Genomic DNA, 24,254 nt, shown 5'->3' on the forward strand with positions numbered 1-24,254 from the left:
ATTGCTCTCAGTGTCCCCGTCTAGAAGAAGTTGTCAAGAAATGACCACTGGGGTCATTGCTCAGTGTAGAAAAAATGGTGTTGTTGGAGTGATGTTGTACTTGCCCAGGTGACCGAAGTCACCCCCAGGTTCTTGGGTCCCGTGAGGGGCCGGGGGGGGTTGCGGTGGTTTGGCCTCCATGCAGTCCTCCTGTTCTGCTTCGACAGCCTCTGGGGGATAGACCCACGGTGAAGACACCACAGCTCCAGGTCCACAGGAACAAGTGTTGTATGATGTACTGTAATGGGCTTGTGGACTGGATTTCAAAGTTAGGTTATGTATGAATGGTGGCCAGGGGAGAAGTCCATTATCTGGTTGGAGCCATTACCCGGACATGCCTTTGGCTCTTTTATGTTGGATAAACGAGGTATTACTGTATTTCAAATTTGGGAACAACTTTTAGCTGTTTTTCGACAACTCATGGTATTTGGTAAGGGTTTTACAATGCGTGTGTTTATAAAGTATTGCCGGGTGAAAGAAAACAGGTCTTCCAGCTGGGGGGACTTTGATATAATCCCCATCGTCAACATGAAATTACTTCTGTACATAAAATTACAGTGCACTTAACAGTACATTACAGTATTTTATTATTAGGAATGTCTATTACCTGTTTTTTTGTGTTTTAAATCATTTGGTAGGGGTTAGACAGTAGATAAGTGCTATAGGGTTGGAGGTTATGGGTCCCTAGGGGGGACTTTTGCATAATCCTGCATTTTGACAGTATCCAGTGGGCCTTTGTATATACTATGCTGGATAATCAGGAGTTTACTGTACTATGTAAAGCTTTCTTACAGTACTTAATAGTGCTGAACAGCATTTACAGTGGTATTATTTAATCCTCACCCTGTCCTTAGCAGTGAAAAGATGTCAGGGTGATGATTTGATTATCATATTTTTCCAGGAGCTTGTATATATGTGTAATTTTGCAGTTGCTTTGTAAATGGCTATAATGAGAAGCAGTACCAGTAAGCGTAAATACTCCATTAAATAACACTAACCACAGAATGAAGATATCAAACAAAAATCACTGGAAATACCAAATACAAATAAAGCACAGTCAGGTAGTACAGTAATAAGTTTATAGGAAGAAACAAATAAAAATACACTTGTCCTTAACATTCAGTTTTTAATGTCAAAATTAATACAACAGTGTTATTCTGGCAATTAGTTTGTTAGTGTGACTAGAGTCTCCAGAAGGTTTCCTTGATGTTCTCGCAGTGCTCTCTCAGCTTTCTGCTTTGGAATTTCCAATTCTTTAGTAATCAGCTCGACATCCTCCTTCTTAATGGACACTTTGGCCAGTTCTTGCTCCTTTGCCAGCTGACAAAAAAGTTCAGAAACAATATGTTAATGTATTGCCTTTCAATGCTGCAATCATAATACACCTTACTAGCCTGAGTGTGTGAAATTAAATCTAAAATTAGAAGTATATATCATAACTTATACTTTCGTACAACAAAAAGCTCTGAGTGTATGAAGGAAGGAATTGTATTTGGGAGCTGCTAAAAAGAACACATTACATACAGTAAACTCTTCGGATAAATGGTTACCAGGTTAATTTAGGACATTGTTCAAGCAGAACCTGCGAATGTGGAGATCCATATCTGTTTATTAAAATCTAATGTGCTAACCAACCCTCTCGCCTGATCATAACTTGCCCAACTAGACTATGGATATGCTCCTTCAGGCACAGCCTACTGCATAGAGGTAAAGCACACTTAGAGCAGTGACATTAAGGAGCTTTAAACAAATAAGGCATTGGGAAAAAATTCACCATGACAGACCCCAACTTGCCTACTGAAAACCTTCCATGACCCCAAGTAGACAACAGGTAGGCTACATGAGGGTGTAACCTACTGTATAAAGAAAAATGACAGTGACGTAAGTGGGAAAAGTAACTGCACAACCCATCTCCCAAGCAACATACATATTCGAATAAATGGGAAAAATAAATACCGTAAATAAAAAATAAAAACTCATGAGTCAGTGCTATCAGCGCGAAGGAGGGGAGGGACTGAGGGGGGAACCAGGAGGGGGGGGGTGAATCGAGGCTGTGGGCAGGATTTTCACCCTTCTGTCATAAGGTGAACGGGCACTGTTACCGTACATTGACTCATGACTTGTGTTCTGTGTTTGACACATGGTGGGCATTTGGAAATACAACTCCCAGTGACCAGGCTGCTGGATGTTCGAGAGAGAGGCGGACAGCCGCTGTAACTGAACATGTACACGTGGCTTGTGGTCTGTGCTCGATGCCTGGTGGGTCTGGTGGCAGTTGTGAATGACAGCCTGGTGGCTGTGTGACCTTGGATATTCAGTGGAGGTGTGTACGGATGTTTTGACATTGCTTGTGGGCTACAATTGTGTTACTAGGGAGCTGGAGGTTCGCTGGGAGTGATCAGACCAGCGCGTGGCTTTGATCATTCAGTACATGGGCGGACAGACATTTTAGCTCCGGTTGTGGGTTACGGCCTATTTCCCGCTCACAGTTTGAGCCCAGTGGCCACAATACCAAATGTTTGAACATGTTGGCTGGCCGGCTGAAGTTCTCGGGGACTTTTATGTCCAGATAATAGCAAGTACGGTAAATCTGGATAATGGTTTAACATTCAAGGTCCAGTATCTGGATAATGAACAGGTCCTGATACTGCACATCCGGATAAATGATGGATTATTGTACTTGTGTATATACTGAGTTTCAGTCTTGATTGCATTTAAGAAACTACAGTGTATCAAACATGTGGTACTCAGATATGTGCAAAAGAAAACACTAATAGTGTTGAAGCTGTGAAAACACACACACACACACACACACACACACACACACACACACACACAAAAAGCAAAAAGAAGTTAATATGCAGGAGGATAAAGAGCAGCTGCAGCCAGAAGCAGCTCATGGAATGACACTTCTTGCAGTTAAGGGAAGCAGTTGATGTAAACCACTGCAAATAACACACAGTTCCACCAAAATAATCGTACATCCCGGACACCCCAGTTGGAAATCGCACCGAAAGTAAAGCATGAGTTCACAGCATTTGACATCCAGTGACAGATATGGCAGTCAGCAGAATATTTATGAATTCAAAATCCTAAACAGCCTTCCGAGTTAAGTTTTAAAAAATCCCCAGTATGGTAATCCAGGAGAGGAGCCAGTTACCCTGTGAAAGACTCATTTCAATAGGAAATATGGAAAGGCCATGCCCATTTGGTAAAAAATTAATAATTTACCTTCTGTTATTATCTGTTCCTTAAGCCGTACCTGTGACTGTTTTTAGTATAAATGAAGAAACTTTACATAATCAGAGGTGGATTTCAGTTCCCAATATCCCAACTGGAAGTTAGATTGGGTTAAATTAATATGTACATTTAAGTGTGGTTAGGTTAGGTTTAGTTAAACACATTTAGATTATGACAGTTCTTTTCACCATTATGCTGTTCAGCCAAATGAGCTATCACAGCAGAACAACAAAAAAACAACAGGAAAACAGATTTAGCAAGACGCGTTTATTTACCTCCCCAGAAATAATAAGAAAAATACAAGACTATATGGAAGAACTGATTTGGTAAAGTGCTTGTACTGCTTAAAGTACAGCTTATGTTTACCAATATCTATTCTGGCATAAACTGATATAAAATGAGTGTTTGAATTTCCAACTTAGTGGTCTTCAGTCATAATTGTATTTGCAAGGTGTGAGGTATTTCTCCAGCTATGAGGGGCTCGGCTCTCCATTCAGTTATACGGCGGAAGTGGATATTAGAATGAATTCACAACACTTAAAACATTTAGATAAAGGTAGTTATAATCATCCGAGAACTTAGCCATAAAAAAAATGAGTAACAGACCTTGTTTGCTTCATCCTGGCGTTTAACATCATGGATCACAGACATAAAGTTTGCATCGGATTTGATTTCCTTTTCTTCTGCGTAATTCGTTACTCTTTCCAAGTCCGCTGCTCCACTATCGTGCTTTGCAGCTTTCTTTTCCTTGCTTTTTGTCTCAACTTCGTCGTCCATTTCGTGGTTTTCGTCATGTGACATACTACGGACAACTCGCGTACTGCCTCGGCCCGTTTCCTGTGTTTACATGGCTTTCGGAACCAGCATCAGCACCAGAACATTCGCGTTCTGGAAGTTATAAATGTAATAATTTAATCACTCGATCTGATTATAATTGACTGTGTTACTAAACTTCAGATAGTATAGCACTTAATGTATGGTAGTATGTACTGTCAGCATTTGCTTCATTTGGCGAAATATTTTTATCAACGATCTGTCCCGCTCACTGTTCACATTTTTGAGGGGTCACCCAAGGAGTTCCGTTATCGCTATCAGTGCACCTTGCTCTTTGTGCAATGAGTAAGATTATAAGCGGTATCTTCCCCTGATGTATCTAGTCTGTAGGGTACATTGTGAGCATGATCCAAGTCTTTCTTGTCGTGTGGCTGTTATTGCTGGCTTTGAGCAAGGACCAAGGGATTTTCTTGCCCGAGTGCTATTATCTAGCATATGATGCTTGCTTTGATCAAGATCAAGAACGTTCCTACTATGTAGATTTGGCTGTTTTATTTTCATCTTGCAGTAGCCAGTTGGTGTAGAGTTGAGCAACCTACAGGGACATATTTCTATCATTTGTCATTAATTTAAATCTGTAATTCATATAACACTTCAGCATATGAGCAGAACCAGCACTGTAGTGCTATATTTTTCCCAGCTCATGCATTCACTTTATGTTAGTATTGTTATTTTGTTAATCATTTCTGATCATATCATTTATAAAGGACTCAACAGGCATACGTCGGCCTTCTCACCGAATGGCGGCTCTCCACGCTGCTTGATCACTGGCAGCCTCCCTATTCAGTCCCATATACCTGAAGTCACACGCTGACATTGTCCAATGCCCGTTTTTGCTTGTTTCCTTTTTTTCTTCTTCTTCTTCTTCTTCTTCTTCTTCTCACAACACTACCCTAAACATTTGCACCTCTCACCTTCCGCTCCCAGTTGTCAGCCTCCACACGTCTATTGGCCCGCTCACAGTAGCAGCATCAATCAAGTGCCAAGGGCCAAACACGGGATCCATTGATTCCAAACCTTCTCTGTTCCTTTCAAACTCCTCATTCAGCAGCTGGATATAATGCTCTATCCAGGTGTCGTTAATATCCTTACTGTCCACCAGTATCTTTCCTTCATCATTCTTCACACACTGCTCATCTATGATGCAGCCCCCCCCCCCCCTTTTTTTTTTTATCACCTTAAATATCATATTCTTTCTTTCAGTGGTACAGTATTTTGGTTGTCCAGTAAGAACCACTGCAACTCATATTTTGCCCTGCATACCTCCTTGTTAGCCCTATGCATGGCAACCAAGTATTCCTTTCTGTTACCATTCCTTTTCCATTCCTAGAAATGCTTTCTTTTCTCCTAAACTGCAGGTTCTACGCCCTTATCCCATCACCATATTACCTTATGTCTTCATGGGCCCCTTATCTGTCCACACACTGGCTCAGTAACTCTCAGGAAATTTTTCATGAGAGCTCAGAATTGTTTGTTAACACTTCTGTCAACAGCTCCCAGTTCAATTACAACTCTACTCATCTTGCAATAGAAGGCATCCTGTACTGCTTGGTTTTTCAACTTTCATATTTTCTTCTTAGGTGTGGAGGTCCTCTTCTTCACCATCTGCTCCTTAAGCACCATATCATATATCAGTAATCGTGTTGCAGCACAAACTCTTTGCTCCCTGTGACTGAAACGTCCCACACTAACTTCCTATCAGCACTCATGACAAGAAATAGTCAGTTTGGCTGCTGTTTCCCCGAGACTCACAGCTATGTAATAAAAAATGCGTGTTGCATATACTCAAGTTCATTGCCTCCTCAGATTCAGATCTTTCCCTTTTCAGATTCCTTGTATCATTAGCATATTCCCCATTTACCCTTTCATAAACTTTAGCTGTTTCACCCACATGACCATGAAAGTCCTCCTCCAGAACTACAATCTTATCATCCTCATTACCACTTACAACATGTACAGTCTTGTTTCGTAATGCAATAGGGCTGCATCTAGTGAAGACCTATCGTACAGTGATTCATCACATAGCAAGGTTGATATGATATGGGTTCAGTGGGGTTAGGGAGGGTGGCCACAACCCTGAAACCTAAAATGACCAAAAACAATTTCTGCCATCCACTTGAAGTGTGTCCTGTGCTTGTATGAATTGTCACCAAGAGTCAACTCAGCTCTTTCATGCACAAAATGAAACAAAAGGCGGACAGTCACAGTGAATGTAAACATTGGGTGGCCATCTTGCCCCAGGCAACTGACTGGAGGCCCGTCAAGGGGAAATAGGTACATAAGGTTGACAATTTCCATGTCACAAGTTTCAGTTTTCCACACAAATAAAGGTATCACTTCACTTAATATTGCACGCTGCACTATTTGTTGAGTATTTACAATGATATTTAGTGGCCTTTCAAGCACAAAATGAAATGAAAAGCAGATATCACAGCAAATGTGAACACTGGGCAGTCAGCTAACTTGAGACCTGTCAAGGGGAAAGTGGGTACATAAGGTTGACTTGATTTCCAAGTCACAAGTTTCAGTATTTCACAAAAAAGTTATCATATCACATAGTAATATAACACACTGCACTATTTGAAGCACTTGTACTGTTATTTACCAATAGCAGTGGTGTGTCATGGGTCTTTCATGCCCAAAATAGAATGAAAGGCAGACAGTCACAGTGAATGTAAACAGTGGGTGGTCATCTTGGTTTGCATGCATCACTGTGTCCACATGAGATTCTTAGATGTGGCCATCGAAAATATCGTTCTTGCGAGATTGCTACCAAATTTTTACATTATTCTGAAAAAAGGTACAGTATAACGTCGGTTATCATTTTAACGATTTACCACAAAACAGATAGTCACATAATGAGACCAGACTGTATCAAGTCATCCCCAAATCTATCTTTTTTTTTTTACATAATCCAAGCCAGTCTATTATTTTTAAAGTTTGTATTAATTACAGTTCTTGGTAAATACTGAAGTTAGTAGTTATGTTTCTCAGTACTTCTGTTTGTTGAAGGTTGTGTGTGGCAAGACTTACTCCCTTTTGTTGTACACTATATGCACTTTGTAACCACTGACTGTATGCAACTATAGAAAAGGAAGTGTGAGGCAAGGCCAACCATGTCCTTTTGATGTATATGTATGCTGTTTACTTTGACAACAAACATTTCAGTTCATTTCTAAACACATACCATACAGTGAGGTAATCACGCCAGTTTTTTGCTGCTTCATTTCATCAATTTGTTATGCCAGAGATTCTGTGACATAACAAACTTCAGTTTGTTGCATGAAGTTATAGGTATATGTGTGAGGAAATTATACTGTGAAAACTAAGTTACAGCTTATATAACAGCTGATATATACGGTAGTTAACATGACAGCACAATTCCTCCATGCTTTGGGGACAGTCGCATCAGTTAAAGTGTTTTCGTGCATAAATGCCGTTTGCCATTGTTTTTTAAACCATTGAATGCCTCTGAGGCAGATCATTGTGATATATTAGAAAATTATACATTGCTGAGAACAGAAGATTGTGAAATACACTAGTTGAAATGGTATGCACAGGAACCCAGAATCAGTGTTAAATATCTCTCTCTCTCTCTCTCTCTCTCTCTCTCTCTCTCTCTCTCTCTCTCTCATGCCATTCATTCTCTTTATATTCAGTTTCATGATCCTTGGACACATCTGGTTTTCAGTACAGTTAATCAGCTTACAATCAGTTCCTACCCAAGGCTACTTTATACCCTTCTGAGCATGTAATGCACTCAGGATGAGTTGCTGGTCAAACTCCTGAGCATACCCAGATTTCCCTTCCACAGCTTTTGCAAGACTGACCAAATAAGTTTAAGCTCTATATTAGAATGACCATGTGTGGGATTAGGGTAAGCATTTTCAAAGAGTTAAAGAAGTGTGTGACTGGAGATGTGCTCTGTTTTACTGGACACTTTAATGATAGATAAGCAGTTGTGTTTTCTTTTTCCAATTTTTTAATCTTATCATCCATGTTTATAAAAAGGAGAAATAAAGTTATGGTCATGCTAACACACTTTGAATGAAAATGGAAGCATATGTGGTATAATTTAAAATTCTGTATTGCAGACTCATCAGAAGGACAGTATACACCAGATACACTACAGGCACTGCTTCAGACTGCTGCACACCAGACTGAAGAAGAGACAGAGGTAGGAATTTGTTTTGCCCTAACTTGAAAACCTTACAAAAGTCCTGACTAAACTTCAGGAAAGTTGCTTTTTGGAGAGCTGAGGTCTCCTACATCTCTTTTTTAATTCAGTTGTCATTATTTATACCTGTGAAGTCATATACTTTTGGAATCATTGTTAGTAGGTCAAAGGGTCACCGTCATTGTTGTCATCAGTCATTATCATCAGTCATCATCATCATCATCAGTAATTATCCTGACCCTGATATGTAAAGATGAGGCAAAGTCAGGGCCAGAGACAAAGGAAGGAGGAAATATGAAAATGAGAGAACTGCCAAAAGTATGCATAGTAAAATGAACCACCTGATCATTTACGCATCATTCAAATGCACAGAATCCTGATTTCAGCTCTCAAGTCTAATCATATGCACATATTTGTGTTATATTTTCTTTAGAGATGCACTTTACATGCACCTGACAGATAAAGACTTGTTGCTGAATATCAAATTAAAAAGAGGGTGTCAGATCATTGCCATGCTTTTCTGTACAGTACATACATTATCCAACCAGCTTGTTCCTCAGTTCATTCCCAAACCTCAGCAACTTCCATGCCTCGCTGCTTTGTACATTCATTCACTATGTTCATCAGACTTTTCTTGGTCTACAAATCCTTCATCCTCCTTCAAACTCATTGACACACCTGTTTCACCACCCACTCTATACAGTCTCGCCCTGGTGTATGATGATATTGTATCAAGTGAAAATCCATTGCACAACGATTTGTTGTATAACAAGATTGATATACCATCAGCTCATTGTGGACAGGGAGGGGGGCCTATGACCATGGAACCCAAAATCTTAAAAAATTTTATCCTTTTAGGCTTGCCCTCAGTACCCTCAGTAGCACCATGCATTCCACCAGGGGTAGCATCCTTGCCAGACAATGTGGAAGTCACAGGTTACAATATTTCACTCACAAAAAATTATCATTTCACCTAATATTGCACACTGCATTATTTATTATGTACTTGCATTGTTATATAGTGATAGCACTGGTGTTTCAGTGGCCATACACACACAAAATGTAATGAAAGGGAGATGATCACAGTGAATGTCAACACTTAGCAGCCATCTTTGATCAAACATTTGGCTGTTGGCTTGTGCAGGAGGCATTGTATATAGACGGAATTGCCACATGTGGCCATCACAGTTATCATTCTGTCGAGTTTCGCAGTCTTTTCACCATCACTTTTGTGAAGTTGGGTCTAACATATAGTTCATCATTATAGTGATTTATCACATACAGTTGGCTCGTACAGTACGTGGGTTCACAGTACACGAATTGCATAGTATGCAAGTGACCAAAAATTATAACCAAAAAACCTTGATTGCACGAGTTTAGCCCACAATATGCGAGGCAGAGGCAAGGAGTGGCACAAAACTGCTATTTCCCCTGACTATGTGACCCCCCTCCCTGCACGAAGCGCCCACTGTGACTGAGAAGCTCATGGGGAAGGTGCTGAAGAGGAGTCTACAGTAAGACCTCGCCAATAACGTTGTCGGCAATAACAGTACAGTAAGTTAGAATAGATACCCAGTTTCAATAATGTTTGGATTCACTTGAATGACGGTTATTTCGCAAATGCCAAGTTGTTATACTGCAAATACGTCCATAACAAGATGAGGAATGAAACAAACAAACAAGAAGAGATGAAGGAAGTTGCCTAAAATGTGAGCAGGAGCGAGGAGGAGATGAAGGATTCTCCCCTCACCACCTACCCTGAGTCGCCCACCGCTGTCCCATCCACCTCGACTGCCCCACCTGACTCACCAGCTGCCTCCCCCTCCACCTACATAGCCCCACCTGACACCTGCTTCACTGCAACCCCCACGTTAATGACTGTTGCTGCATTCTGGAAGAAGTATAACATTTGACAGGCCGTAAATTCTTTGTTAAAGCCTGAAATAATACAGCACTGGCAACCGTTAAACACGTGTGGTGTGACCGGTGCAGCGGGGACACGCTTAAGACTGTTGCTTCACCTTGGAACCCCTGTTGTCTACAGTAAGGTGACTGACCATATTTCAGCATTTTGATAAGTATTTTCCCTCATTGTTTACTGAAAATTCAACTGGGTTAGAGATACCTTTGCAAATTTTAACTGTTCAGATCTGACATTAGATGAAGAGGAGGAAATGTTATGCATTACAAGTGAATACGCCTTGAAAATGAAACACGTGAGCATGCCACTGGACTCCTTTTGGATATACAACCAGAAACAGTATCCATGCATCTCTTCAAGAGCATTATCCATTTTTCTCCTGTTCTTCATGACATATTGTTGTGAACAGGGTTTTTCAGCACTGACACATATCAAAACCCAGAAAAGAGAAAGGCTTATTTGTGTTGATGGGATGCGAGTTTGTTTGTTGCAAGTAAGTCCTAATGTAGATGAGATTGCTGTACAAAAACAGGCTCACACTTCTCATTGAATTTGTATATTTTGTGAGGAATCATGTTTAAATGTACCTGCTTTGTTTTATACGTTCTGGATATCTCTTGATGTCATTATAATGTAACGTAGTTGTGTTCTGTGATAAGTCGCTGCTAAGAGTTTTTCTTATGATTTATTACTATCATTATTATTATTATTATTTTTTTTTTTTTTTCAATATTTCTTACCAGTAAAAAATTTGCTGTGGCACAAAAAAAATTTCATTCCAAAAGTGTTGCCCAGTGATAAAAAAGTTTGGGAACCACTAGTCCAGTGGTTTAGAGTGCAAACTGTGAGCTGAAAGATTGAGTATTCATGCCAGCTAAATGACCAGTGGTTGATGTCAGTCACTCCAGTCTTGTGTTTATTGTATATTTCAGAATCTTGTGCAGTCATTCCTTGATAAAGAACAAGAAGTGGAAGACTTTCTGTCTGAATTCTTATCAAAGAGGAAAACTGCACACCTGAGACGAATCAAAGCCGAGAAGATTGGGGACATCATCAGCCAGCAGAACAGCACCCCATACCCAAGCCAACCAGCCGGGGGGTATGGTGTCAATCAGTGGTCTTCACCCTACCCTACACAACCACTGAATATGCCCATGCCTGGATTCCACTGACTTCCTTAACATCAGAAAATGCAAATTGTGCTGTAGTCTTAACAGAGCTGATCTGTGAGCCTTTGGAATCACTGGTGTTTAGGTTAATCAGATGTTTTTCCATATTACATGAAATATCTCATGGACAAGTCATACTGATATTCACTTCTTCAATTTACAGCAGACCCCTCCCCCAAAAAAAAAATCACAACAAATAAGAAAAAAATAAGATAATGCTATTTCACAAGCATATCTAATGAGCAGTAAAAGAGGGTGTCATAGGTGTTTTTCTGTAATAAAAAAACACAAATTTTAAGTTTAGGAAGTGTTGGCTATTCATTAATTTGATTCAGAGGTATTCTGCTATGAAAGTATTGGTGATAAATTATGTTTTATTCATACCGTCTTTCAGTTTGATCTACAGTGTATTGTGCTGTATAAGGTTCTAAGTATGGGATATCAGTAATTAGCACAGGAGGCTTTTGTAACATAATATGTAATTGGAATTTGAACTGATACTTTGGTATACTGTATAAGTATCGGTACTGTAACATATTCTTACGTGTATGATGTGCTATACACCAGAGAATGAACTCAGTTAAGTTTAGTACTGTACAAGAACGTTGCTCATTTGAACCTTGATGTATTTGCAGTATTGTAGTACAACTTTGTTGAATTTATACGTCAAGTATCCACTGACATCAGTACAGGACTTGTGATTCACTGGTAAAATAAGATGGGTTTATATTTTGATTTTCTCACTCATAATGACATTTATCATAGTGTAACTTAAAGGTACAACACTGTACTAGTGTTCATAATGAAGAGGCATGGTTTACATAAATAATAATATAAAAAATCTTTATGATTTACTATATGTATGTTAATCATTATATCCCTTTTTTTTTATGACTGAGGTGGGTAGGATCTGAAAATAATAAAATCATAGAGTCTGGGCAACTATCTACAGAGTACCCAGTGAAATGAACAGTTGTTATATACAATTAGCCCTGCATCAAAAGTTTTTTTTTTTTTTATAGGATAGGTAAAGACATCATACATGAAAATTTTAAGGTTGAAGTAAGTTATGATGATGAAGTAAATTAGTAGTATCATACTGTACATAGATGGTTCTTTAGAGTTACTTTCTGCATTAAAATTATTGTCTTTTGCATTAATCCCATTGCTGTGAGAGGCTTGTCCAAAGCTGGAAAACTATCATGCTGCAAGAGCAAGAATACAATTAAAAGGTGCTGTCAAGTTGCAGGGGTTATACTTTCACCATCACCCATCCATCCATCCATCATCCAATCCTACATTGCCCCATGAGGAGCGTAGGAGCCCTGGGCTAAGCAGTTGTTCGCGACATTTAAGATGAGAGCGACCAGCCTCACTCATCCCTGAGTGGCATTACATGGGCAGTCAACCCCAACCACCCGTTGGATATAAACCTTCACCGGCTCAATTCGATTGGAGCGCAATAATTACTCACTAAACCACCAGGCAGTAAAATTTGGTTATATGGTTACCACCCGGCATAGTAAATGGTTTTGTGGTGTGCAGGAAACCATTTAGCTTGTCACTCAGTATAGAGTCACAGGCAGAAGGAAGAGGAAAGAATGAAGGAAAGACAGAAGAGGGAGTGTAAAGTTACCCGTAGGCAGAAGGACAAGGAAAGACGAAGTAAAGGAAGACAGAAGAGGATGGAAGGAAAGAAGGATGGAGGAGAGGAAAGGGCAGACACCTGACAGCAGCACTACATTGAGTGAGTGGATGGTGAGTGCCCCCACCTATCACAAACATCGTCATCCAAATTTCTTTTCCTACCTAAGGATCGGGTGAAGTAGGGTCCAGAAGGGGGGGAAAAAAATTTAATGAGCAAAAGTCTGGTCATTTAAAAGCATCACACTCATTCACTAGCCATTCATGCCCTCATAATCCTGACTGTACCTTGCTACACTTGGATGCATCATATTCCCCATCAGTTAGAGTCAGTTTGACAACTATCACATCACTATGAAAAACCAAGAGTGCCAAACTCATGTCATAGACTGTGTACAAAGTTCACTGAGCCAACTTAATCCACTATCAGTTCCTTAGCCTCATTAGCCTCCATGCTTCACTGTCTCACACACTTTTGTACCGTATCTGTCCACCTTCTTGGCCTACCATGCCTCCATCCACCTTCAGACTCACTCAGATACACCTTTTTCACAAGAGGGGTCACACCCATTTTCTCCATGTGGCCATACCATCTAAGCACACTTTCATTGACTGGTACCAGTAGACTTCCATACTCCACATTTTTCATGAAACTTGTTCCTTATTCTGTCTACTCAGCACTCTTTGCTTGATGACAGTTAAAACTCTTTCATTCAGGCCTAATGCAGCTGTCACACATAGCTCTCAGTTTTGTGTCAAGGCCTTCATAACACCAATCATTTTCCTACCTTTTTTTCTTGTGCCTTCTATTTCCTTTGCACATTCACTCGCTTCTGTATCTGCAGGAAGGTACTTAGCTTCTCTCAGCAATCTGAGTCCCTCTCAATTTACTGTCATATTACAGTATGTTGTGAATCTCCTTTCTCTCAATGCCCATCACATTGCTTTTTTTCCACAGTCACTTTTGAAACCCGAAGCTCTTAGACATCCACACTACTTTACACCAGTCTTCTAAGCTGTTGTCCACTAATGGCAAGCAACACAGCAGCATCTGCATATGTCAGATTTGAGATATTTCACCATTCACTTTTTATTACTAACCTCATCCCTTTCTCCAAAACTCAAGTTTTGCCTCTTTTTATAAGGATAGTGTGGTCTGGTGGGGGGTGCCCATCATCCACTCAGTGTAGTGTTGCTCTACTCCTGGGTGACTTGAGTGACAAGCCAAATGATTTCCTGTAAGCCAGGATATTGTTAGTGTGCTGGGTGGTAACCTAATGACCAGCCCACACGTGTTCCCTACGTGTTGACAAGTGGGTTGGCGGAGGGTTAGTGCCCCTTCCCATAAATAAGCCAGCCCAAAGACAAAAAGCCACCCTGTATGGCTATAGGTGAATAGATTTCCAGTCTTAAATGCGGCTTCCAGGCACAGCAGAGTAAATGGAGCTTCAATTAGGTTTTCCTTTATATCTTTCTTTTTGTAGCAAATAGGTAAAGCAGGTTTTATATATACTGTATATATATATATCCCCAAACGGGATTGAGGCGTCTGGCAATAGATAGATAGATATATATATATACAGTAAAACACCATAACTTTGGACTGTGCCCAAACTTCGGACATTTTGCGAAAAAATGTTCATTTATCGGGAGAGTGCGATATTTGCAAAAAATAATGATATGGGTAGGTAGGGTAATCTTTGAAGATTATTATGTGTAAGTCCTATTAAACTAGCTTGAATATGTGTGGGTGAAAAAAATTTATGAATCAAATGGAAAAAGAATCGGCATTTTTTAACCCTGCAAAACTTTGTTCACACAGAACAAACAGCTTCAATTGTATGAACGTGATTAGTACGATTATATGTGGAAAAGTGTTGTAAGCACTGGGCAGTAAACTTTTTAAAATATATACAAGCATAATCTTGCCATGACTGTTTTAATGAATATTTCTTTATTTTACAGAATAAATTCTTAACTTCGCACAGAAAAATTATTGGAAAAATACAGACTATAGATGTTTGTTTGTGTGTGTGTGTGTGTGTGTGTGTGTGTGTGTTACACTCCTGGCCAGGAATCGAACCTGAGACTTCTAGATGAAAGTCAGGCACTGTTACCACTATGTCATGGTGTGATAAAAACCAAACCACCTGAATTCTTTGACGAAACAGGTATGGGTAAAAAATTTGGACACACTCATGTAATGTGTGTTTCTCCAACATATATATATAGATGGATAGATAAGTAGATAGAGATAGTGAAATACCCACCCCAACGGGAGACCCCAGTAGGGGATGCGCAATACCCACCCCATGGAGGAGCCACGGACCAGGTGTCGAAACACCCACCCCGGGGTGAGACCACGGGGAGGTGCATAGGGCACGCATAAGGCCCAGTTAAGATGGGCCTGTATCCCCAACGACCTTGTGCCCCTCTTCCCCTCAATGGAGTCAGGAGCAAGAATGCTGCCCTGGCAGACTACTCTACCGCCGGACCAGCCCTTGCCAGGATCAGGGTGGGAATTGTATTAATACAGTCCCAGGCAGCACCACGACGACGGCCACTGTCTGCGTTGGAAAGGAAGAGATGGCCACCGTACTCTTCTGCTGCTACCCCCTGCAGGACTGTGGTGATGGCCACCGTCCACACCGGGAAGGAAGGGATGGCCACCGTACGCCTTTCGCCTGCAGCCACTCCTGGGAACAGCACTGCGGTGACGGCCACTGTCCACACCAGGAAGGGGAGAACAGCCACTGTTCGTCTCCCAGCTGTGGTCCCAGAGAAGGACAGAACTGCGGTGATGGCTACCCTCCCCACCGGGGAGGAAGGGACGGCCACTGTACGCCCTTCGCCCTCTGTCTTAGGGGCACGTAGACCCCGATGACGGCCACCGTCCGCGTTGGGAAGGAGGGAACGGCCATTGTATGTCCCTCATCCAATGCCCTTGCGACTACCCCTAAGAAGGATGTCCCTTGCTTTCTTCATCATTCACCCGGAGGCCGAGCGGGACACCCTTCTCTCTCTCTCCCTACAGGTGCAGTTCCCAGGAGGAGTTGAAGCTGGAGGAGCTCTGGTGAGGTCCTGTCGTGAGCCTGGGAGTCTGTGCCCTGCAACCAGCACCTGAGCGACACGCCTCGCTGTCAGACTCCACAGGGAAGGGACGCTGCAGGTAGCTCCCAACCACATCTCGACCCGAGAGAGACTGCAGCCCCCAGACGCCCAGGGGCACCCCTAGGACTCTGGGGGTGTCATCTCCCCAGTCCCACCGGCAGGCGGTCCTCCTCCCGGAGTAGGCGAAGGCAAGCCTGCCTGCACGCCCTGTTCGGCCCCAGTCCAGAGGGCCTCCTTCCCCATCGAGGCTTTATTAGGAAAGGGCCTCCCTCTAGGCCGACCAGCAGCCCACTCCGGACGCCCCAGCCCTCGGCAATCCTGTGCCTCCTGCGGGAGGGCGCACCTGACGAGATTCCTCCCACATCTGGGCGACGACCACAGCAGCCCGGGCAAGAGTCTTTGTGTCCCCTGATCTGACCAATGTATGATATTAATACTGTAATCTGTTCACTGTTGTAATTAAGGTAATATACGTGTAAAGGTTGGTCGACTCGAGTTTTTGTGCTCGGTTCCTCCTTTGGTGTATTCTAGACCCGGTTTCGAAAGAGAACCCCAGCTCAGTAGCTCGTGTTCAGAGGACGAGAAGTCGACCCTAGAACACGTAGCATAACTGATAGATGATGAGGCACGATCCACCATTCACGCCAACTTTAGAGATGTTTCAGTGTATTTATAAGTATCAGCAGATATATTAGGAATTACCAAAACGTGTGTGTGTGTGTGCGCGTGTGTGTTACGGCACCTTGGTTTACGGGATAGGCTATGTAACAGCGCGCCAGTCTGCTGCGGGACGACCCTGTAAGAGGACTTGCTGACTTTCCCGTAAGTCAGCAATCGTTGCCATGTCTGCAGTAATTGTAAGTGCATAAGTGATGTTCCGTTTGAATTTAGGAAGAACCTATTAGTAGCCATACAATTAAAAGATGAACAAAATGCCGCAGGTTGGTTAATAGCTTACAAAATTCAATGGCGTATGACTAGTTTGCAAATACAGGTACAGTACTTATAAATTACTATGCTAAGTACATACGTACAAAACAATTCCTCGTGCACTTTCAGGCCTTACATATATATTTCCGGAGTCTAAATTTTTGCATGTTTTAATGTATGTACAGTATTGTAATCAAGCATTATGATATAGCTTTTCTATATGGTTGTCATATATTCTGTACATTGGTTGTAAAGTTACACAATCCAAGATTGTATAATCTGCGTAAACACTGGCGAGCGATTTGGGCGCAAGTCTTTCGCGCAGATTTCATCATTGGCTTTTATCTGTTTTATAACTAGTGTTGACAGTGGGATTTAAATTGTGATACCATCCTCCTTACTTGGGAAGTGATCCGTAAGTACTTTAGGGACAGATGTATGATTAATTTTGCGCACTCTCACGTATTGTTTATCATTGCTTGTGTTTCCTAAGGAGATGCTGTGTGAAATGAATCCGTGCCAGGGAGGTTACCAGTAATTTGACTACAGGTTTTCAGATAAAATTAATTACTCAAACCTGTAATAGGGCAGAAGGGATGTGTATAGTTTCCCATAGCCCCGGTTTTGAGCAGATTTTTTTTTATATCATGAATATTAAAAAAAATAAGTTTGGAGGTTCATCAGTAAAACCAACATAACTGATGCAAATATTATTAGAATTTTAAATCATTCCAATAAACCTAAAATTTTACTGATCAAAGTAGGGTACACCTGCAGTCAAAGTATTATTCTAGTTAACGAGGGTGAAAAAAAAAAAAAAATCCTCTCTGATCATAACATTGCATTTTTGGGGGGCCAGTTTTTGCTAGTTTGCATCACTTGATCCCATAAGTCTGACACAACCACTTTGTAGACCATGTTATTTTGAATCTGTTGCACTGTAAACTTGTTTCTGGGAATGTATATTTAACATGAAAATCCTATTGTAAATTACGTTGTATCTTCCCTTGATTTCTAACTTAGGTGGAGCTTTTCTCCCCCTGCCACTGGCCGCTCCCAGGCGTGGCGTGACATGACTACTGTGTGTGCTCGGATCTCACAGCCAGTGAGATTAAAACTGGCCAAAAGGTGGGCCAAACAAATCACTGACACCATTTACACATCTTCAGATTTCAGATATCCTTTACTTCAGTCAGTTGCACGATGTTTATAGTGGGTGTACCCTGATGGAATATGAGGCCATCACATACTGGTATTTTTTTAAACAAAAAGAAACAGTGTACTTCCAGTGCCATCACATTGTTCACCCTTCTTCCCTGAGGTATAAAAGGTGTAGAAGTGAAATACACATTATACAGGATGACAACATTTAAGCTAAGGTTAGGATAAATTAGGTTAAGAATGTGATTTTCTGGTTGTTTTAGTGTGATTTGAGCTTTTTTCCTTCATTCATTTTGTTGGAATTCTGTTGATTTTGAGATAGCCATGGGTAGGCCTATCCAAAACAAGTGATTTCCGTCAAGAAGGAAACGCAGATTCACTCAAATCACAGTAAAACTGACCAGAGAAGATATTTTTTGGTTTTGAAGGTGAGTGATGTGAACTTCCAAAACTTGACTTTTATTGTTATTTTTTTTAACAAAAATTATGAAAATTTGCAAAGCTTATCCCTTGCACTCTCCTGTATACCTGGGTTATCAGGGAAATGCAGCTGAACGCAGTACAGCCATACCCCGAAAACCGATGCATCGATAACTGACCACTCACTATTCCGAACAAAATATATTGGGGAACATTCTCACAATCCAAATGGCTGCTGATTCACTAGTCGGAACACCGCACCTCTTCCTAGATTTGAAACAAGCACCTTTGTAAGCCTAGAAACCATTTACTACGTTGGGTGGTAACCATATAACCAAATCATACGTGCTCCCTACGTGTCAACAAGTGGGTTGGTGGAGGATTAGTGCCCCTCCCCATAAAACAAGTAACTCAAAGTCAAATGGTCACCCCTTACGGGATTGTGACGTCTGGCAATAGACCTCTGAATGTGGATGTGGCGGTGTGCATGGCTATCCCGTTCCTCCCTTCATCCCCACTCTTCTCCCCCCCTCCCTCCTTCAACTCCTGCCACGTTCAGCACTGCCAGGCGTGTATCCCTTCCTCTCCCGCTGCTCTTCCTCCCCACTTGAGTGTGTGTGTGTGTGTGTATGAGAGAGAGAGAGAGAGAGAGTGTGTGATAGGGGAGTAGTAGGGCAGTTTGGCTTTATTGTCTCCCTCCCTGTCCTCCCACTCTCCCTCACCCCTGCTTGTCTCCCTGCCTGTCCCCCCACTTGTCTCCCTGCCTGTCCCCCCACTTGTCTCCCTCCCTGCCCCCCCCCTTGTCTCCTTCCTAGTCCCCTTGCCCTCCCCCACCCCTGCTTGTCTCCCTCCCCATCCCCCTTCCCTTCCCCATCCCCGATTAGCATGCTTCCTGCCTGGCTGTCAGTTGTCCTTAAGTATCTCAACACTGCACCTACCACTACCTCACCCTCCTGCATGTGTTGTTTGATGTCTCATGTTTTAGCAATAGTACGGTATACAGTATATTGTTTATGAGAATAATAACATAACCTGTGGTGTTTCTGTGTCAGTCTCTTGATTGAATAAAGTACTTGAGGGTTTAGGCTTGGACCTGGAATGCATCTCTAGCTTTTCTTCAGTATCTTATGGGGGAAGTTGCTTCAATATTCAACTGCTTGCTGTCTCCCACTGGTACACAACACCATCAGATATTGGGGTAGGCCTGTATGTAGCCTACCATTGTATCTCTGCTCAGTCATGTCCTTCTTTGTCAACCAGTGTTAGGTCTGTTCAGAACGTACAGTATCGGACCTTAGGCTAAAAAAAATAGCTAACCTGTTGAGCTCGTACACTAATCCCCCTCAGAGTAAGCCCCTTCTAATGTTATACATGTAGCCAAGCATTCTTTCCACTGCCTGAAACATTTTTCAAAGTTGGTTTTTGGTGTCTCCTGCTGGTGCTTTGTCTCATTCAGCATGGTCTTTTCTGTCGTCTCAAATCAGGAACCTTTGAGTGGAGTTTTGAGTTTGGGAAATAACCAAGTCTCACAGAGCCATGTCTGGTGAGCAGGGAGCCCACCAGACCTGCAGGATGTTGTGCTTGGCCAAAAATTCTGAATCAGTTGAGGAGAACAGACAGGGGCGTTGTCATAGTGCAGCTTCCAACTTGTCACTTTCCAAATGTCTGGTCTATTCTGCTGAACTACATTGCGAAGGTGATGGATAACATCAGGGTAGTAATGTTTGTTGAGTCTGACCTGATGTGTATTCATGATGTGCAACACCATGGTAGAAAAAAACAAAAACAAAACATGCAAGTGCATTTCACCTTTCTTTGGACCTGTTGTGCTTTTTTTGGCTGAGGTGACCCAGCATGCTTCTACTGGGACGACTGTACTTTGGTTTCTGGGTCGTACCCATACACCCAAGTCTTATCTCCAGTGATCACAGACTTCAGAAAGTCTGGATCGCAATTTGCACACTCCGTGTCTTGAACAACGTTCATCCAAAAGAAGAGATCATGAAAAACACGACAAAGAACCTGAAAGAGATACCAAAAACTGACACTGAAAAATGTTTCAGGCAGTGGAAAGAACACTGGGCTATGTGTTTCAAGTCAGAAAGGGCCTATTTTGAGGGGGGTTAGTGTCCTAGCTCAACAGGTTAGCTATTTATTTTTGTAGAGCCTAAGGTCGGATACTTCCTGAACAGACCTTGTCCTCGTAACGTATAAGAAAATTAATGCCAACATGTACCAAGTTGCCACCATTCCTTTTGTTTGTTTTTTTAATTATGTACCCGGTATATATATATATATTTATATATATATTGCTTGTATAATTATTAACTGTTATGATGCTTTGAAAGCTCTCGTCTTCTGTGAGGTGATGCTCAAAGGGATTTCATGGCTTGTTCTGTAACAGGACCTTAAAATGTTTTTTTAAGTTGTACCTAATGAAATGAGTTACAGTATTTAAGAGGAGCCTGTGTAGTCACATGGAGAGACAGGCTGACAAATGAGGATATAAAGGAGCGTTGTGGTGTGGATGTGGATGTGCTAGGAAGCTTTAGGAGGAACACACTGAGGTGGTTTGGCCATGTGAAGAGGATGGAGGGTGAGAGACTGACAAGGAGAGTGTATGTGAGTGAGATGGAGGGGGGGTGAGGGAGGGGGAGGCTGAGGATGAGATGGATGGATAGAGTGGAAAGGTATATGAGAGATGGGGGTGTGAGTTGGGAGCAGGGCAGTGAAATGGCAGGGGACAGGGTGATGTGGAGGCTATTTGTTTGTGGCCACCCCGTGCGGAATTGAGGGATCTGGCAGTAGATAGATAGATAGACCTAGTGTCTTTTCATTATGGTTTTAGTGCTGTAAGCTTGCCACAACCTTTGATTTTTTTTTTTTAATGCAAGGAAGAAGGAACCAAAAGCTAGGAGTCCACAACTGCTCACTCCAAGAAAAAAACAAAAACAATACAACAGAGACTCAATTTCATTATGAGATGCCTGGAGACATTGCATTTGAAAGACTGGAGATCATAGGAAGTAGGAAATACAGACAGAGGGAGACAGTTCCAGAGTTGACCTGTTGCATAAATGGAGGACTGGGAGTAATGGTTAACTCTTGCTTTAGAGAGTTGGACAGAAAAGAGATGGGAGTTTAGGTGCTACGCACCTGTCGTAGAGGTGGAGGATGCAAGCAGACAGTTCAGAGGAACCGTGACCTTTGAAGTAGCAATAGAAAAGAGATAAAGATGCAACAGTGCGGCGAAGAGACAGAAGTGGAAGGGAGCCAGTGAAAGGAGGAGAGTTAATGAGATGAAAAGCCTTTGACATCACCTTGTTGTGAAGAGCTGTAAGTGAGGAGCTTCCCCACACATGAGAGTTGTGCTGTACACAGGGGTGAATAAAACCCATGTATAAAGTCAACATCTGTGCAGGGATAAAGAAGGTACAGAGTCAGGTTAGCACACCTAATCTCTTGGAAGCAGATTTTACAAGAGATGTAATATGATCTTTCTGAGATAAATCCCAAGAGAATAAAACCCCGGGTATGTTTAAGGATGATGCAGGATAGAGTTTATGACAAAATTATGTAACGACTTTGTTTTAATGGTATTTTCCCAACATTTAACAAATAGTTGCCACCCGAAAGGCTAAAAAATAATAAAATCTTGAAAATTAAAGATACAAAGGAGAATACTGTATGTGTGTAATGATAATAGTTGATAAAAACAGGCTTGTTCATTGCTTAATCTTCCCTTCATGGTACTCAGCAGAGACATAGGACCATCTCTTAAATATTAAGATAAATTTTTATGTGCCTTTGAATTGATTCAGCAACTGTGTTTGGCCATGTGGAGAGGATGGAGAGTAAGAGACTGATGAGGAGAGTGTATTGGAGGGGGGGGGAGAGGGAGGGGGAGGCCAAGGATGGATTGGAGAGATGGAGTGGAGAGGTACATGAGAGAGTGGGGTGTCAGCTGGAAGCAGGGCAATGAAATGGCAGGGGACAGGACAACGTGGAGGCAATTTGTTTGTGGCCACCCCTTACGAGATTAAGGCATCTGGCAATAGACAGATAGATAATAACCATCCATCCATCCATCATCCAATCCTGTGTTGGCCCATGAGGAGTGTAGAAGCCCAGGGATAGGCAAGATGAGAATAGCAAACCACTTCAGTGATAATAATAATAAAAATAATAATCATCATCATCATAATCTGGACCTGCTTTCCCACCCAAGGGCAGGGTGAGGAGCAGCAATGTCCAGACAGCACAAACTTGCCCAGTCCAATAGGCCACGCTTCCATTCACTCATCATTCAAGCCCCTGGAATCCTGGCTCTAACGGATAATGCCAAAAATATTCACCGCATTCTGCAGCTTCACACAAACATATCCAATTGAGTCAATCCGGACGCTGCCATGCTCACAAGGAATGCCAAAATCCCTGATCATGCACTTCTCCTCACACCATTCATCCAGCCAGCTTGATCTCTTGTCAGTTCCTTAGCCTCACCGACTTCCAAACCTCTCTTCCTCAAACACTCGTCCACCATATATCTCCACCGTCTCCTTGGCCTACCTCACCTCCTCCCTCCTTCAAATTCGCTCAGGTATAACTTTTTCACCACTCTGTTGTTATCCATTCTTTCCACATGACCATACCATCTCAGGACACTTCGATTCTGGTGTCCACCAACTTCCTCACTCCACACCTTTCACGAACCACATTATTTCGTATCCTGCCCACCCTCTATACTCCACATACATTCCTCAGCAGTCCCATCTCCACTGCTCTTACTCCTGACTTTTCATTTTCATGCCACACCATAGTCTCACACCCATGTGATAAAGTTGGCACTAACACTCCCTCATGTAAGCCTCGTGCAGCAACAACACTCAAGCCTCTGTTTCTTATCAAGGCATTCATTGCACCAGCTACTTTTCTTCCTTGTGTCACTCTACTTTCAACTTCTTTTGCACATTTTCCTCTCTTTTCTATCACTGTACCCAAGTATTTGAACTCTCTCACCAATTCCAGTCTCTCTCCATTCACTGTGACATCACAATGGGAGTCACCTTCTCTCTCAGTAACCATCACTTTACTCTTCTTTACATTTAAACTCAAGGCACGACACTCACAGTCATCAGCAAAACTCTACACTAGCCTACCAAGTTCTTGTCTGGTACTAGCAAGCATTACTGCATCATCAGCATACAACAAATTTGAGATATTCCATCTATCACCATTCATTACCAAAGCCATCCCCCTCTCCAGTACTTGCATTTTTACTTCTCTCATCACCCCATCCATATATTTATTGAACAACCACGAGGATTTCACACAACCTTGTTGCACACCCACACTGATCTTGAACCATTCACTTAGATGCCCATTAACCCTTACATATGCTTTGCTACCATCATAAAAACTTCTGACAGCACCTATCAGCATACCATCTACACCATACATGCGCAAAACTTTCCACAATCCCTCTCTGTCTACTTTATCGTATGCTTTTTCCGGATCCATGAATGCCATAAACACCTTATGGTCCTTCACACAAGCCTTCTCTGCTAGGCTATCTCTCTCACTGCAAATACTTGATCCACACATCCTT

At 41.9% G+C, this 24,254-nt stretch overlaps 3 protein-coding genes across 7 annotated transcripts in view; 2 read left to right on the plus strand and 1 right to left on the minus strand.

The window, feature by feature from the left end:
- LOC145391381 (vacuolar protein sorting-associated protein 37B-like) overlaps positions 1 to 11,548 on the plus strand; it is a 28,819-nt gene extending 17,271 nt beyond the window's left edge. For both annotated transcript variants that reach the window (XM_080265981.1, XM_080265982.1), the window contains exons 5-6: positions 8,208 to 8,290; positions 11,144 to 11,548. In XM_080265981.1, coding sequence (XP_080122107.1) covers positions 8,208 to 8,290; positions 11,144 to 11,383 — 323 coding nt within the window. In that variant the 3' untranslated portion in view covers positions 11,384 to 11,548. The remainder of the gene's footprint in view (positions 1 to 8,207; positions 8,291 to 11,143) is intronic.
- On the minus strand, positions 1,126 to 4,141 carry LOC145391380 (huntingtin-interacting protein K). Its single transcript, XM_080265980.1, has 2 exons — positions 3,886 to 4,141; positions 1,126 to 1,359 (listed from the first exon to the last, which is right to left on the minus strand). The coding sequence occupies exons 1-2, from the start codon at positions 4,078 to 4,080 to the stop codon at positions 1,204 to 1,206; spliced, it is 351 nt and encodes a 116-aa protein (XP_080122106.1). The 5' UTR covers positions 4,081 to 4,141; the 3' UTR covers positions 1,126 to 1,203.
- Positions 11,549 to 16,933: 5,385 nt separating the features above from the next.
- Positions 16,934 to 24,254, plus strand: part of Alas (5-aminolevulinate synthase) — a 100,562-nt gene continuing 93,241 nt past the window's right edge. For 3 of the 4 annotated variants that reach the window (XM_080266112.1, XM_080266115.1, XM_080266116.1), the window contains exon 1: positions 16,934 to 16,992. In XM_080266112.1, coding sequence (XP_080122238.1) covers positions 16,978 to 16,992 — 15 coding nt within the window. In that variant the 5' untranslated portion in view covers positions 16,934 to 16,977. Of the gene's footprint in view, positions 16,993 to 17,428; positions 17,481 to 24,254 lie in introns of those variants that run through there. The other variant, XM_080266113.1, reaches the window with a different exon arrangement.

The sequence above is a fragment of the Coenobita brevimanus genome, chromosome 18, assembly GCF_032717465.1.
Source record: "Coenobita brevimanus isolate Jiangsu-jjx chromosome 18, ASM3271746v2, whole genome shotgun sequence".
Lineage (NCBI taxonomy): Eukaryota > Metazoa > Arthropoda > Malacostraca > Decapoda > Coenobitidae > Coenobita > Coenobita brevimanus.